This window comes from Perna viridis, chromosome 2, assembly GCF_037379345.1.
Source record: "Perna viridis isolate PV_CMFRI_1.1 ecotype Kerala chromosome 2, ASM3737934v1, whole genome shotgun sequence".
NCBI classification, from domain to species: Eukaryota; Metazoa; Mollusca; class Bivalvia; order Mytilida; family Mytilidae; genus Perna; species Perna viridis.
Window position 1 is genome coordinate 58,930,135 of NC_142446.1, and position 15,616 is coordinate 58,945,750.

The 15,616-nt window shown below is 35.0% G+C and overlaps 1 protein-coding gene across 2 annotated transcripts in view; it reads right to left on the bottom strand.

Moving 5' to 3' along the window:
* The window catches only part of LOC148626267 (E3 ubiquitin-protein ligase HECTD1-like), a 32,591-nt gene extending 27,878 nt beyond the window's left edge, over window positions 1–4,713 (bottom strand). For both annotated transcript variants that reach the window (XM_088570132.1, XM_088570131.1), the window contains exons 1-4: window positions 4,195–4,713; window positions 3,388–3,622; window positions 1,921–2,148; window positions 385–704 (exon numbers count right to left, since the gene is read on the bottom strand). In XM_088570132.1, coding sequence (XP_088426258.1) covers window positions 385–704; window positions 1,921–2,148; window positions 3,388–3,622; window positions 4,195–4,334 — 923 coding nt within the window. In that variant the 5' untranslated portion in view covers window positions 4,335–4,713. The remainder of the gene's footprint in view (window positions 1–384; window positions 705–1,920; window positions 2,149–3,387; window positions 3,623–4,194) is intronic.
* Window positions 4,714–15,616: the final 10,903 nt, after the last annotated feature.

A 15,616-nucleotide genomic window follows, 5' to 3' on the forward strand; every position in this document is an offset into this window, starting at 1 on the left:
ATGCATCCACTTAAGTATAGAAATGGTGATTAATTATTTATACACTTACACTAAGAAAGGTCATGACTCATTTACTAAGATTGGTTGTGGGATTTTTGTGGAGTTATTGATCCAGGTTGTATGATCAGCTGAACCTTCATTCAATCAATAAAAACTAAATAAACATATTTCTCAACATGACAAAAAAAAAACAAAAAAAAAAAACACCTTTTTTCTCGATACCATTGGAGTCAAGCCAAATAAGCCTTGAGAAGGATACATGTACATTTTCTAAGAAAACCTATTTCCAATTAGTTTGTTTATCGAGGTAAATAATTTTACTGGACATTGTCTTTGGTCTAATGGATTTCGGGAATTACTTCTAAAAAATAATACGATACTCACCTTTCATCACCTTTTAATCCACTTTCTATAGCATCAGGGAGATCTGACCTTAAGAGGTCATGGGTTATTCCAGGTGACCCTCTACACAAGGTCGACAATAAACTTATCACTGTTGATATACTAGGACTAGATTTAGAATCTGGTGTTTTAGCTCCTGGGGTACTGGCCAGTGAAACATTATGACCAGTTTCCCCAGCTTTTTGTAGTCTTTGCAGTAGCTCATCTATAAGTCCATGCAGTGCTAAAGGAATTGGGTCAACACCCTTACGAGTAAATCTATCAGCCAGTGAGGCAAAACATCTTAAAGCTCCATCAGAAACCTAATAAAAAAGAAGATAAAGGAATAAAATGGCTATATATTGTCTTCTACAATGGTAAATTAGACTAATTAATTTCCCTTTTGTTGTGTTCAACAGAAATTAGGTCATCAAATTTTTAATTACCCAATTAGGGGGTCATAATTGTTAATAAAGAAAAAAAATCAAATTTTTCATTGCCTAATCAATATTCCCAATAATTGCATAATTTAATAAATAAATGTACATGTACATGTGTAATTAAGCATTTGCTACAAGTGTGTTTTAAGTGCATGCATGTTGTCTATTCTAAAATGATGAAAAGTGTATAATCAATAGTGACATATAGTAATCATTTAGATTGTTTGTAGTAAAATATTTTTCACAACGAATCAAAATTTCAAATTTAGTATAATGGCTGGTAACTCTTCACAAGGACAGAACATTAAAGCTCTAAATATTGGACAAATAATTAAATTTGGATACCATAAACAACACTATAAATTACATTTGGCCTTTAAGTGTAAATGATCAGCAGGGCTCACGCTACAGGGCGATCCGGGCAAAATAGTCACCCTGAGGTCACTCATTTCACCCTCAGACGACATCAAAAGTGAAGTAAAGTTGTTCTCTCATTTTCAGACATCCATCTTAAATATGGCAACTATTTCGCCTGAATCGCCCTGGGGTCATTCATTTCGCCCTCAGACAACACCAAAAGCGAAATGAAGTCATTCTCAGACATCCCCCATGATAAGCAGTATTTTTACCAGAGTTACATTTTGTGTATCTCTTTTACAATAACAATTCAAACAAAAATGGTGCCTGTGAAAAAAATATTTAGTTCTTTACATACAAAGCTTAGAGGAAAAGTAACATTTACATGTTTCACAATTTAAGAAAATGAACATATAAAAATGTCTGCTTATATTGTATGTATGTAAGTAACATATAACACATACAAATTTTTAAAAAGCTTCATGAACGATACATGTACACATTCACTTCTACCTGTCCACTCCCCACTTCTCCCTGTTTTTCTCAAGTAGCTTCAGTGTAAATGATCAGGCTATTGTGTACAAACTGATGAAACCTGTCTACATGTTTTCTACCACTTACACTTACACAATTTTCTAAGGGGTAGGTCAGACAATTCTTCTTGCCCCATTATTTTTAACTTTCACAGGAAAGCATTTATTTCTTACATTGACAGGCAATAAAGTCAAATGAATGAACTTACAAACTGATCATCATGCTCCAAAAGAGTTGACAAGGACTCTACACATGTTTCCAGAGATTGGTCCTGAGGTTCCATTCGACCACAAAGACGTGAAACCACGGACATGGCTGAATGCAAAGTATCTTTGTGAACTTGAGATCCATGCTCTCTGATAAATGTCAAGACACACTGTAATCCTCCTGCATCAAATACAGCACCGGACTCCCTAGTACACATCCTCTCCAATACCTATGTGAAAAAGGTGGCAATGCTTCATTCTTTTAAATCAACAGAAATAGCCAACATTATATTAACAAATGTAACTTACACATGCATTTTTTTTAGATAAAATGTGGTAATAAAAAATTATAGTATGTGAATCTATTTTGAATAGTTGAAAATACACATAAATGCATATGCATTTTCATAAAAGACTAAGAACCAGTCTCAACAAAGTAAAAAGTGGGTTCCATGATTCTTAGCCTCAACATACCAGGTCAGAAGAATAAAAAAAGATCCATACATGTCTAGAATTGCATCACAACATACATGTACATGTATATTTGTCAGCATATCTATGTGTATATAAATGCATATTTTCAATATGTATATAAACACTTTGCAAAGTTTTAGTAATAAAGGGTAAATATGTTTAGTGTTACAGATACACAAAGTAAGTTCCTTCCAAAACCTAAAATGGTAAAAAAATGGGTAAGTTCATCTGAAATCATGCTAAAAGTTTCCTGGAAAACATTTGCAAAATCTCTCCATATATATTAGGAGGTGCACATCTTCAATATGTATAATAAAACAGTGCAAAATTCTATACAATAGGAGAGTTCTTCGTGATGTCACCACTTACCTGTGATTCGGTTTAGGATGGCAAAAAATCCATTGAGTGGCATGGGCCATCAACTTTAAATCATCATAACTTTTTCATTCAAGTCAATTGAAAAAATTCTTTTGGTTCCTTAAACTGCCAGTAAAACTCTTTTTATCAAAAGAATTTTTAAATAAATATTCAGTAATTAGACTGTATGAGCACAAAAATTTTAAAATAATTTTGTATGAATATAGGTTTACACATAAATATCATTTCAAATTAATTTTTTAAGTAAACGAGTTATAAATTCATATACAAAGTATGAATTCTTTTATCTATATGAAACATTTGACAGAGCCAAAATGGGATATAAAATAACAAAACTATATAGTTTTGAAAATTGGGATTTTAATCATGAAATTAACAACTGTTTTTTTAGTTGTTTATTTGCCAGCCAATTTGACACTGAATGATAAGCAAATTAGTAAATATGACATCACTTATGAGACTGGCAAACTCTCCTATAGAGCAAATACTTTTTGAGTTACAGATTACATAAAGTACATGTAAATGTAGGGTACCCCCTAAGTGTTACATGTGGTAGGATGGAGTCGAGCAGATTTGCTTTCTCCTTTTGTGATGCAGGTAAAAATGCAGTATCTAACCTTAATACACTGCTCGGCTAAATCTCTGCTGGTTCTAGATGACATTTCAACTACAACTAGCCTGTTACAAAGTGACTTGATAGCACCATCTACGGCAACAATACGTCTTGTACATTCTGCCGACACATCCAAATAGTAAGTTATTGCTCTGGCTGTAACTTCAAGCACATTATCAGGTGCACACTCATCCAGAAAGATACGGCATAATGCTGGAAGAAATGTCCTAGGTGGGCAACTGAAGAGAAAGACAAGTTGTAATGTATCAGTACATCGTGCAGTAATATTCCTACAAAGTAGTATGTTTTAGATTTCTGCATAATTCCATAGAACCAGATTTTGTGTAAGAGCTGTGATAAATACTATATTAATAACTTTATTTAGATGTACAAAAAAAATGTACATGCACTAACCAATAAAAGATAAGACAAAATAATAAAAAAATCCTAAGCCTTACTATAAGATTTATATATACATATTGTAAAATGATAAAATCTTAAATGACTTGTATATTTCGAGTATGGCCTCAAAAACTGAGAGTTGATTGTTAAACAGTAGAATTTCTGCAACTTGATATCATATTCTATTGAAATACACTGTACTCTGTCAAAAGATTTGTTTTTCAAACAAACATATACAATTGTAATTTGCATTAAGTAATTATCTTCAATTTAAGATGTAAAATATTAAAATAAAAAGTGTTGAAGTTAGACATGAATCATTATAAATGACATTCCACAAATCCACAACATGCAGAAAAAAGCGGACTGCATGAATGTGTACCATAGTTGTGAAAGAAACATAACGCACCTTTCAAATACTCTATCAACATTGTCTGACATCAGCAACAGCATACATAGTTGCTCTAAGGCAATTTGCTGCATGTCTCTCTCATCTCCTTGTCCTGTCTGGAGCCATTCTAGCAAGGTTTCTGGGTCAAAGTCTGCCATGGTGTCTGTTAAATCCTTTTGTCTATAATGACGTTAAGGAGTACCCTTCACAGGGTATCAAACCCTACAAGAGGGTCAATACTCAGTAAACCCCTATTATTTGTATCCAAATGGTCATTCGTCCCTGAACTAAAGAAGGAAATTCTTTGTTCCACAGACCGAAAATACTGAAATCAGGGAAATGTTCCAACAAAATAAACACCTCTCACTAAATACAACACAAATAATGGTTAGAGGTAGATTAAAAATTACAAAGAAAAACACGTCAAGTCACTCGACAGATGTTCCTCACTGCATCATTCTGATTTGACTAACGACAAACAAAACAATAAGATACTTTTGTTTCGTTTGTCACCTTACATCAACTATTTATAGCCTCGATATGAGCACTGCATCCGGATTAAATATACACCGGATGTAGGTACTACAAAGTACCCCTTACAAATATATGTCTCCACAAGTGGAGCACAGCCATGACATATGTATATATATTTTTCATATTTAAGCACCGTCTTTCCGATCATTACTGAAAAATCTCAACTTAATCATTTCTTCAGTTAGTTTCTTTTAACAAGAGGAACTTCTGTTCCGTTATAAGTGCTTCATAGACACTTTCGACGGCATAGGTTTGTGGGCAGATCTTGAATTTTCTTTCTAGATTAGAGATAATACTTGACACCTTTGGTACGAACCGTCCATCTCTTCTGAGTAAAGCTGTATCCATTCTAGGGTTGGGTGACCACGACATTGTCCTTCTAGACACACGCATCATATCAATTAGGACGGTAAACAAGTAAAGAGGAAAATGTACACGTTGGAAGAAAGCTGACATCAATACCATGAAGGAACTTAATACATTTAAACACAACTTTGGAGAAACACTACCTTTACAACACAGGTTAATACACTATGACTGGAATTCAAGGCTAAATGGATAGAAGTAGTCAAAAACACGTACCATCAGAGATGTCATCGACGTGCTTTAGTCAACCATGGTGCAACAAAAAAAAGAGAACAAACCGCAGAACCAGAAACACGGACTAGAAAGGAGATCGGGATCGCCACAGAACCTTGCAGAACGACAAGAAAACATGTAAGCAAGCATATAACAGCTATGTTAACGATATCATAAAATCACAAGACAGAACAAAGAACAAGAAACTCTACTCATAAGTAAAAATGCAATGGATCTGGAGTGTTAAACTTGAAAGAAAATGGGAATACCAGATCGACACCAACAGGAATGGCGGAAGCAATTAATAGACAGTTTTCATCAATATCGACAGAAGATAATACCACCAATCTGCCGAACCTACCAAAATCAAAAACAGACACACTTCCAGACATACATGTCAGTGAGAATGGTATTAGGAAGCCCGTTCAAGACCTCAACCCCAACAATGGTGAACAAGGCAAGTAGAGCAGACGAAATATCTGCTAGAATTTCGTTATAGCAGCACCACTTACCCACGTCTTCCAGACATCCCTGAACCGACGACAGATTCCAGAAGATTGGAAAATGGCTTTGTCAGGCCGCAGCCTAATTTTCAAGAAAGGGGACTGATCCAAGCCATCCAATATCCGCACAGTTTCGCTCACTTCTGTATGTTGTAAGGTGCTTGAGCATGTGGCGCACAGCCAAGTCATCAACATACTCTCGTATAACCAGCACGTGTTCAGGAAAAAACGGTCATGCGAATCGTAGTTTATTAACACAGTCCATGACTTAGCAAAAGGTCTCAACGACAAAGATCAAGTTGATGCTGTACTGTTAGACTTCAGTAAAGTCCACAACAAATTTCAACACCAGCGACTGTCAATGAAACTCGATCATTATGATATCCGTGGAAACACACTAATTAAAAGTGGATACAGCGCTTCCTTGTCAACATGACTCAGAGGGTGTTGTAGTTAAAGGCGAACAATCCAAACATGCAACAGTAACAGTAACATCCGAATTGCCTCAAGAAACAATGTTAGCCCCTTTACTATCTCTGCATAGTCTATATCAACGAATTGTCATTATCAGTCAAATCAACACCAAGACTTTTTGCAGAAAACTGTCCTCTGCACCACACAATCAAATCCAAAAATGGGACAAAATCATTCTCCAAGATGACAGACATGAATAGTGGGAAGACAATGGGCTCATAAGTTTCAACTCTGATAAATGGGGTCACCACCACCACCGACAAACATAACTTAATCAGCGGATCCTACTTCATCCATGGACAAAAAAAAATACAGGAAACCAACATGCGAATTATTTGGGAGTCACCATCGATAATAAACTCAGATGGAATAACCACATAACTGCCAACTAGAGTAACGACAAGAGGCCACTCCATGCGCTTGCTACAACCTTTTCCCATGTGAAGAGTTTCCAAGACGCCTTTTTCCAGCAGCAATACCAATCTGGAACAGTCTGCCTCAACAACTGGTAGACGCTGATTCCCTTGACACATTCAAACTGAACATCTGCTGAGAGCCTTGTTTTTAAGTGTAAGTATCGAACCTTCCGTCATATGCCGTTGGCTCTTTAACCCTAGAAGTGCGTTGATATACACACGGATCTTGCACTGTTTCGAGAAAAGAAGAAGAAGACCAGAACTCCAACAGAGCAGCCAAGCCGCTAGTAGGACATACTCTGACGGAGTTCTTCGGTCAGGAACGCCGAAGACTGGACTCCGCCACCACCAACCGTTTGTTAACTACCAACAGTAGTTACTAACATAATACCCATAAAGGGCGGTCGTACGAGATCTGCAAGGGTGGTCTAGACCGAAAAAAAATCATCAACCAGTGAGAACCGTCCGTTCATGAGCCGAAAGGGTAGTCAAGGGCATTATAAATCTTCAGAAACCATTGAGCCATAACTGGTTACTATGATGTGTTGGGGTGTGGGGCAGAGACATAGACATGGGCATCGAGGTTAGTGCGTGATTCGGGATATCAGTCTACCGGCGAATCTATTTGAAAATCATGTCACAGTCACAAGAAACCGAAACTTTTCAATAAGGTTCTTAAATTAATGTAAAAATTGTTACACATGTTGCACATGCAGTAGTCACCAAATGCAAGAATAGCCCCGTTTCAAACATGCATTTTCATTTAAGTTTCATTTACTCACAGCTTACTGAAAGAGTAAACAAGGGAACCAAGGTTATAACGGCAATCAAAAGAATGTAATCCAGGGACAAAGATCCGACATGGAAAACAGACATACACAACAATGAACATACAGTAACTAAAATCATACATACAAAGTAACAAAAGCAAATGAGCAACTCGGACTCCACTAAAAACTGGGAGCATGGACCAGGTGCACCGGTAGGGTAAGCGTCGTCTGAAAAAAAATTAAGAAATTTGTACCTGTCATAATTTTTCATCCATCTATATACGTACATGTATGTAAAGAGTAAGGCATTGACCTTTTTATACTATATATTTTTCTGTTCTTCATAAAATGATTTTATTATTTTTCAATAGCAAATGAGTTCTAATTTTTTTAAGAATATGGCAGATTGTTTTGCCAGTGAACTTTACGATAAACAATTAATGGAAAATATATTATATAAGTATCAAGGGAGGGCATATGAAAGAACAGATCAGTTCAGTCAGATATTTTTATTCTTGATAAGGCCAAATAAAATTAAGTATAGATTTTCAACCCTCCCCCCTAAAAAATTGACAAAAAATTATAAAAAAAAAATGGGACGAATATTTCAAAATACGGATTTTTTTGGCGTCAGTTTCTACTATTGAGATACTACAACACACAAATCTCCCATTTCTTGGTGACTAAAATGATGTTCCGTCTCTGAAACTGGTGTGGCTATGGATTTAGAACATATCTATACATCAAATAGCTGAAATTATGCGAGCAAATATCTGGTGAGGAATAAAAAATAAAATCCTCCCATCCACCCCCTTTTTCAAGGTTTGATGAAAATCTACCATTTAAGTTAACTTGGAAGTAATCTGTGAGTAAATTCATGATTGTATAGTTAATCAAAATTCTTGCGTACCAATTTTTGTTCTATATATTTGTGAAAATATATACATACATATTATAACGTGTAAATAACTTATGATTGTATTTCAATCATAGTTAAGTAAAACTGGGTGTATTTTGTAAATTACATATACACATTTCACGGATTTCATATTGGCTTCCGATCATCAGCAGCTCCTCCAGTATATATTGAAAGTATTAATTAGTTTCGTAATTGCAATCAATGTGTTTTTGTTCTTGTCACATTTTTTTTTCGAAGTGTAATTAATATTTAAAACAAAATATTTCCCAGCCCCCCCCTTCAATGTAAAAATGGTCGGTGCCTAATCAAGGGAACCAAGATTCTAGCGAAAATCCAAAGAATGTAACCCAGGGACAAAGACCAGACATGGAAAACAGACACACACAACAAAGAACATAAAATAACAGAAATAATAATACAAAGTATCAAAAGTAAATGAGCAACTCAGACTCCATTAAAAACTCGGAGCATGGACCAAGTACACCGGTAGGGTAAGCGTCCTCTGATTTTTAGAAACACCAGCCGAGCTACTCATAGAAGTCAAGTCCAGGGTAGACGAAAGAGGAAAGGAAAACTATGGCACGTCGAACAAATAAGTTTACATGTTGACAACCATAAAATTTCTGTAGTGATGACTTCAGTCTTGTAGCAATATAACCCTGTTCCATAGACCTAATTGTAAGTAGTCTAGCGCAATACAAAAAGTCTGCGCAGTTATCGCAAGCTCTGACAAGTATAAGTTGTGATATGAAAACTCTATACGCAGGTGCTGAAGGGATGTAGGCACAGATGAAAGGAAAGTTGACAGTACGGAATGAAAAGTCATCGCAGTCATAGTTTGACACCTTGGTAAATAGTTACCATCGATCTCTAAGATATGAGACAGACTTCACAGTGTCTGTAGCATCGCCTATCTCAAGTTCTCTGGTAGATGCGATGTAAAAAAAATCCCGAAACTATGGTTGTTTAACGATAATACGTAAAAAATCTTAATTCGATGAATGCATTATTTTCTAAGTGTTTTTCAGTACTTGTATTTACTACAAACGCAAATTGATTTTCATTTCCTTTTATGCTCCTTCATTATACAACAAAGGCATACGCATTCACAATGGTACCAAAACTTCCTGAAATGGCCGTTAGGAGTTGAGAACACTACTCACCCCTATCCCCCGAAAAGTACTGTCTTGCCGAATATTTCTGAACGACTTGTCAATTTGTTTAAAATTTCTAATCGTTGCCCGTAAGTTTTCCTGAACGTTGATATATTAACTATCATCGCTCCACTTCAGTAAGAATGAGTGTTGTCGAATACGGCACTGAAATTCGTATATGTACATCAGTACTTTTGTAATTTATATACATGTATATGCACCATGCACAAGTAATAGGTAAAACAAAAAATCGAACTTGAACTAATCTTTCTTCACCCAATAAAAAGACTGTCATAGATGATTCTTAATTACAGATGATCGTCTCAAAACTAAAAAAAAAGGACTGAAGGGATCGTGTCTGTCATGTTAAAATTGTGGATATTGAGAAACATGTACATGTATTTCATCCCCAAATAGCGGCTATCGGAGTCATTAATTTTTATATCTGTACGACTTACCAATATTTTTGACCACTGTTGTACCCGTAACTGAAGAAAGACAAGCCTGAAAATCACTTTTTATGCTATCAAACAGAATAGATTAATAAATCATGTCCAACGGCGATAACTGCTAACTATCCTATATTTACTTTCTACTTTTTCCCTCCTCAATTTTCTTACATACATGTATATATACTGAGAGGAAATGTCACACTACGGGACATTGGTATCAAAATCCTGTTCATTTTATAAATAAAAATGCATTTTGTCCAGACTGCATTCGGGCCATTCTGTTTACATGCATTTAAAGAAAGCCGTTTTTCAAAACGTACGTGCATACTCATCACGGTTTAGTGTACAGTTTCCTCAAACTTATACCGTGAAGTCAAAAGTACTGATCATAATCGAAGAGTAAAGCTCCCCCTTTTCTTACTCCAGCAGTGCTAGAAGTTGCATGCCTGGAAAGCGATTTTTCTGACTTGGTGCCATTTTGGGGCATGGAGGAACGTACTCCAGCAGTGCTAGAGGTGGTCTGGCAAGCTATTTTTTGACTTGGTGCCATCCCGGAGGAACGGAATGCCAACCTTTTACGTTGTAGGAGTAGGAGGAACGGAATTCCAACATCTTACGTTGTAAGAATACTCGTTTTCTAGTCTTTATCCAAGTTAAATGACCAATGACAGCTTTGTTTATTTAGAAGTGACTGTCTTTCTATCACGTCCACGCTTTGGCTATATATTATGTACATCATGTGTTTTGAGTGTACGAAGAACTGCAAGTAATATTCCTTCAAAATCTGAACTGGGTAGATTACCTTCGGAATCATTCATAAAATACATGTCAATAATTATATTAGAATAAACTCTCATGACATTAATCCTGTAGGAAGCATTTATTCTTAACAAAAAAACTCAGTGGGAAGGGTATAAATACTTCGTAAAGCTTTGCCACATCTGTTATGAATAAATTGCAATTAGACAAATCTGATTTTGTACACCCTGAAAAGTCTTATAATGAATTCAAGTCTAAAGTTAAAAATAAAAGTAAAAGGGTTAGTTAAGAAACATATGAAGAGCTCTTGATAGATAACATTTCCAACTTCGATGACACCACTAAATTATATCTTCATAGCAAAATAAAAACAGGTATTCAACCATCAGAAAACTTAAAAATTCAGAATTTTAATTGCAGAAAAATACTAACAAAGTTTCGCATTAGCGATGCCGATCCTAATCAAGAAGTTGAAGTTGATATCTATAAAATATACCCCGTGATCAGTCATAGCAAAATATGAAAAGTCGCAGACTGCATTGAAGTATGTGTCATCAGTACTTTTGAAATTCCTATGCACCATGCACAAATGATAGGTCAAAGAAAGAATTTAACTTGAACAAACCCAACCAAATAAAAAGACTGTCGTAGATGTTGTTAATAACGATTGTCTCTAAAAAAAGTTTGGATGGACTCCTAACGTACGTCTGAAGTGACAATGTTTGTCATGTTAAAATTGGTAGAATAATGTATTGATTGAAGGTCACAAACTTCAGTGCTACTACTTGTATTATTTACATGCATACTATTAAGGCATAGGAGACAAAACTTAACGCAATGTTTTCATTTCTCCTCATAACAAACAACAGACACACACATAACCATGCATGATGAATAAAAGCACTCGTGTGTTGCAATAGATCAAAGCAGGGTCTGTTCAATTGGTCAATTGTTATAGTTTCTGTTAAAGGCTACAAAATCACTAATGTCACATCTCATAGGCTCCGATGCTAACTTCACAAAGTTCAATGTGTTATTGAGTTCCTACCTTAAGTTTAACCTGAAGAAAACTATACATCATCTAAAACTGTATGTATACACAAATAACTCTGAAAATTGGGTTTACTAAGACAATGAGCTAAAAATAGAATGGGAATTCTCCTACATTTCACAACTAGAAGCTCAAGAGAGCCTGAATCACTTACCATTTGCTTATTTGAAAAACTTGAGGAATGAGACAGGCTAAGTTAAAATCAACTAAACTGTCAAATGCAGGAAAGCTTTTCATAGCATTTTCATGACCTGAACCAGAATTTTGCTAAAGGCAACAATTTTTGATTTTTTTTTTCAAAAACCTGTCTTATAACCTTATATCTATTCACAGATTACACAACAGTCATTTTTAGCACAATACACTAAAGAACTATTATGCTTATTTTCATTCAATGATCTTAAATGGTTTTAGAGAAGATTTTCAAAGTTGTACATGCGAAAAAAAAAACAACAAAAAAACTGTTTCAGGGGTCTTAACTCCTACATTAGTCAATGAATGGTTTTGAAAATGTTGGCATAGGTTCTTCTCATGATGCTTAACAATTTTACCTATGCCAGAAATTTGGTAAAGGCAACAGTTTTTGAGTTATTTGCAAAAAACTGCCATCTGTCCCCTATGTTCATGTTCTATTTTTAGTAATGGCGGCCATGTTTCTTCATGAATCAACAATCCCAATGGTCATTTTGTGTGGGATACCCTAAGGAACTTAAATGCCAACTTTCATTTAATTCTGTGCAATGGATTTTGAGGAGAAGATTTTCCAAGTTTCAAATGCGAAAATACAAAAGAAAACTGTTTCAGGGGCCGTAACTCCTACATCAGTTGACCAATCGTTTTGAAAATTTTGGCATAAGTCCATCTCATGATGCTAAATAATATTACCCTGTCAGAAATTTGCTAAAGGCAAAAATTTTTGAGTTATTTGCAAAAAACTGCCATCTGACCCCTATGTGCTATTTTTAGTAACGGCTGCCATGTTTTTTCATGAATCAACAATCCCAACGGTCATTTTGTATGGGATACCCTTAGGAACATAAATGCCAACTTTCATTGAATTCTGTGCAATGGATTTTGAGAAGAAGATTTTCAAAGTTGCACATGTGAAAAATGCAAAAAAAAAATGTTTCAGGGGCCGTAACTCCTACATTAGTTGACCAATTGTTTTGAAAAGTTTAGCATAGGTCCATCTCATGATGCTGAACAATTTCACTCCTCCAGAAATTTGCTAAAGGCATCAGTTTTTGAGTTATTTGCAAAAAACTGCAATATGACCCCTATATTCAATTTTTAGTAACAGCAGCCATGTTTTTTCATGGATCAAAAATCCCAACGGTCATTTGTATAGAATACCCTAAGGAACAATCATGCCAAGTTTATAACATGTCAGTCCAGTAGTTTCAGAGGAGAAGATTTTTTAAAATTTGTCCATGATGATGACAGACGCCAAGTGATGGCATAAGCTCACTTGGCCTTTGGCCAGGTGAGCTAAAAAGGGGTCTTCATGCAGAAAAATATCTAAATCAGTAAGTTACAGTGATCATTTTATGTAGAAATGAAGAAAATATTATTCTCTGCCTAAAAAAAAAGGCTCACTTGCGCAGATTTGATGTGCACTTTTTCCACAGCAACATAACACAAGTGCACTATAACTCGTGTAGGACTATTTTTGTGTATGTTCTAAAAGCTCATTGGTTGAATTAGTGGTATGCAACCTAAACCTTAATCAATCAATCAGTCCAAAAGTGATAAGGCTTTGACAAGATTTGAGGTATTGATAAAGGAAAGTATTTTCTGATAAAATAACCAGTACCATGGCTGTCATTTGATCAATCAAGAAGTCTGTATGTAAGGATACCAGTAAAAGCACACATGGTTTGATGGTATTTACAAGGCAATGGTTTTTGATGGACTTTATAAAACCTGCTCACAACATTCATGTTCTTTTTTTAAATTAATTTTCTCAATTTTTTAACATAGAAATTTGTAGATAGACCTGTTAAGTATACTGAAATTAAGAATACTTTTATTAGATTGGTATTAGGGTCAGCCTCATATCTTGCCCTACTCTTAAAGATCCATGGAAAAGGAACTATATTGTATACAACAAATGTGATGACTTCTCATTCCATAATGTCAACTTTCCTTTCGTCTGTGGCAACATCCATTCGGCACCTGCATAAGGAGTTTTCTTATCACAACTCATACCTGCACCATGCTAGACTTCTTAAAATTAGGCTTCTGGAACATGGTTATGTTCCTACAAGATGAAAGTCATCACTACAAAATATTTTTGATCATGAACTGGTATAACGTTATGGTGTATCCATCCTCAACATGAGAACTGGTTTGTTCACCCTTTCCTCCATCCTCCAAAGCCAGGGTTTTGAGTGCACCTTTGAGGGAGTTAAGGAGGACTCAAAACCCTGAATTAGGTGGATGCCCTTCCTCTTTCTTCTTTTTAAGACTCAGCAGGTATTTCTAAAAAAGCAGAGGAAGCTTATCCTTCATGCTTCCAGTTTTTAGTGTAGTCCAGGTTGCTGAATTTACTTTAGTTTCTTTGTGGATGTTACATGTTAATTGGTAATTTCATGTTTGTTTTTGTATGCATGTTTTCGTGGTCTAGTCTTTGTCCTTGTTCTTTTAGTTACCACTTGAATCTCAATTACTATTTCATATTTTACAACAGACTAGCCTTACCAGTGCATGATAATTTTTCGTAATGTTTTGGCAAAATATTAATGATGTTAATAACTTCACTGTTAACATTTTGTTAAACTAAAGTGAACAATAGTTTCATAAATCTGAATGAGAAAATAGTTTCCGAAAGGCCATTACATCTTCAGCTGACTAGAGTGTTTACCATCACTGAAAATTCTAAAATTAGGAACATCACTTAACCAGTGCTTGATAATGAAAATAAACCTTGAAGACAGTAATGTTAGAAGAACCAAAATAGTTTGTCATCACCTATATTCTTTTTGCAGAAAAATAAGCAGTTTATTATAGAGAAAGATTATTCACATTTGAAATAATTGAAATTTTACTTTTGTTACTTTGTATGTATGATTTTAGTTACTGTATGTTCTTTGTTGTGTATGTCTGTTTTCCATGTCTGGTCTTTGTCCCTGGATTACATTCTTTTGATTACCGCTATAACCTTGGTTCCCTTGATTACTCATTCAGACAACTGAACAAAATTTTTTTTTTGTTAACAAAGCAATGGCTACTAAGGTCTGACTGGTTTTATTGTATAAAAGTGGAGTTATTATTTGCATTTGCAATTTCACTTTTAAAATAGCTTCTTTTCACATTTACTGTAATTTTCCCACTGGTCAAAGAGTCACCTTTTCTTAGTCTGTGAAAATATCAATATTTATTATCAAAATAATCCTATGCAATAAATCCCCACTGCAACTCTAAATCATTTTCCTTATTGAAGTATTACACTGGAACACGATAAAAAGGAAAACATCACTGGAACACGATAAAAAGGAAAACATATAAAGACAATGACACAAAAAACAAAGTATTTGACATCGAGCAGTGATCAGGGTAGTCTACTTGTCAAATAAGCTGAATAAGTATTTAACATCGAGCACTGATCAGGGTAGTCTACTTGTCAAATAAGCTGAATGCAGATCTGAGAGCCTAAATCTTTAACATTCTGGTTTTGACCATAATGCATCATATCTTCTGTTATAATCTTTAACTTTGTGGTACTTCAAACATGATGTATAGAGTTTTCTTTTCAAAATTGCAATCCATCTTGTGAATTTTGCAGTGAAAACAGAGAATTTTAAGATATAAGTAAACAGCTCTGTAAATG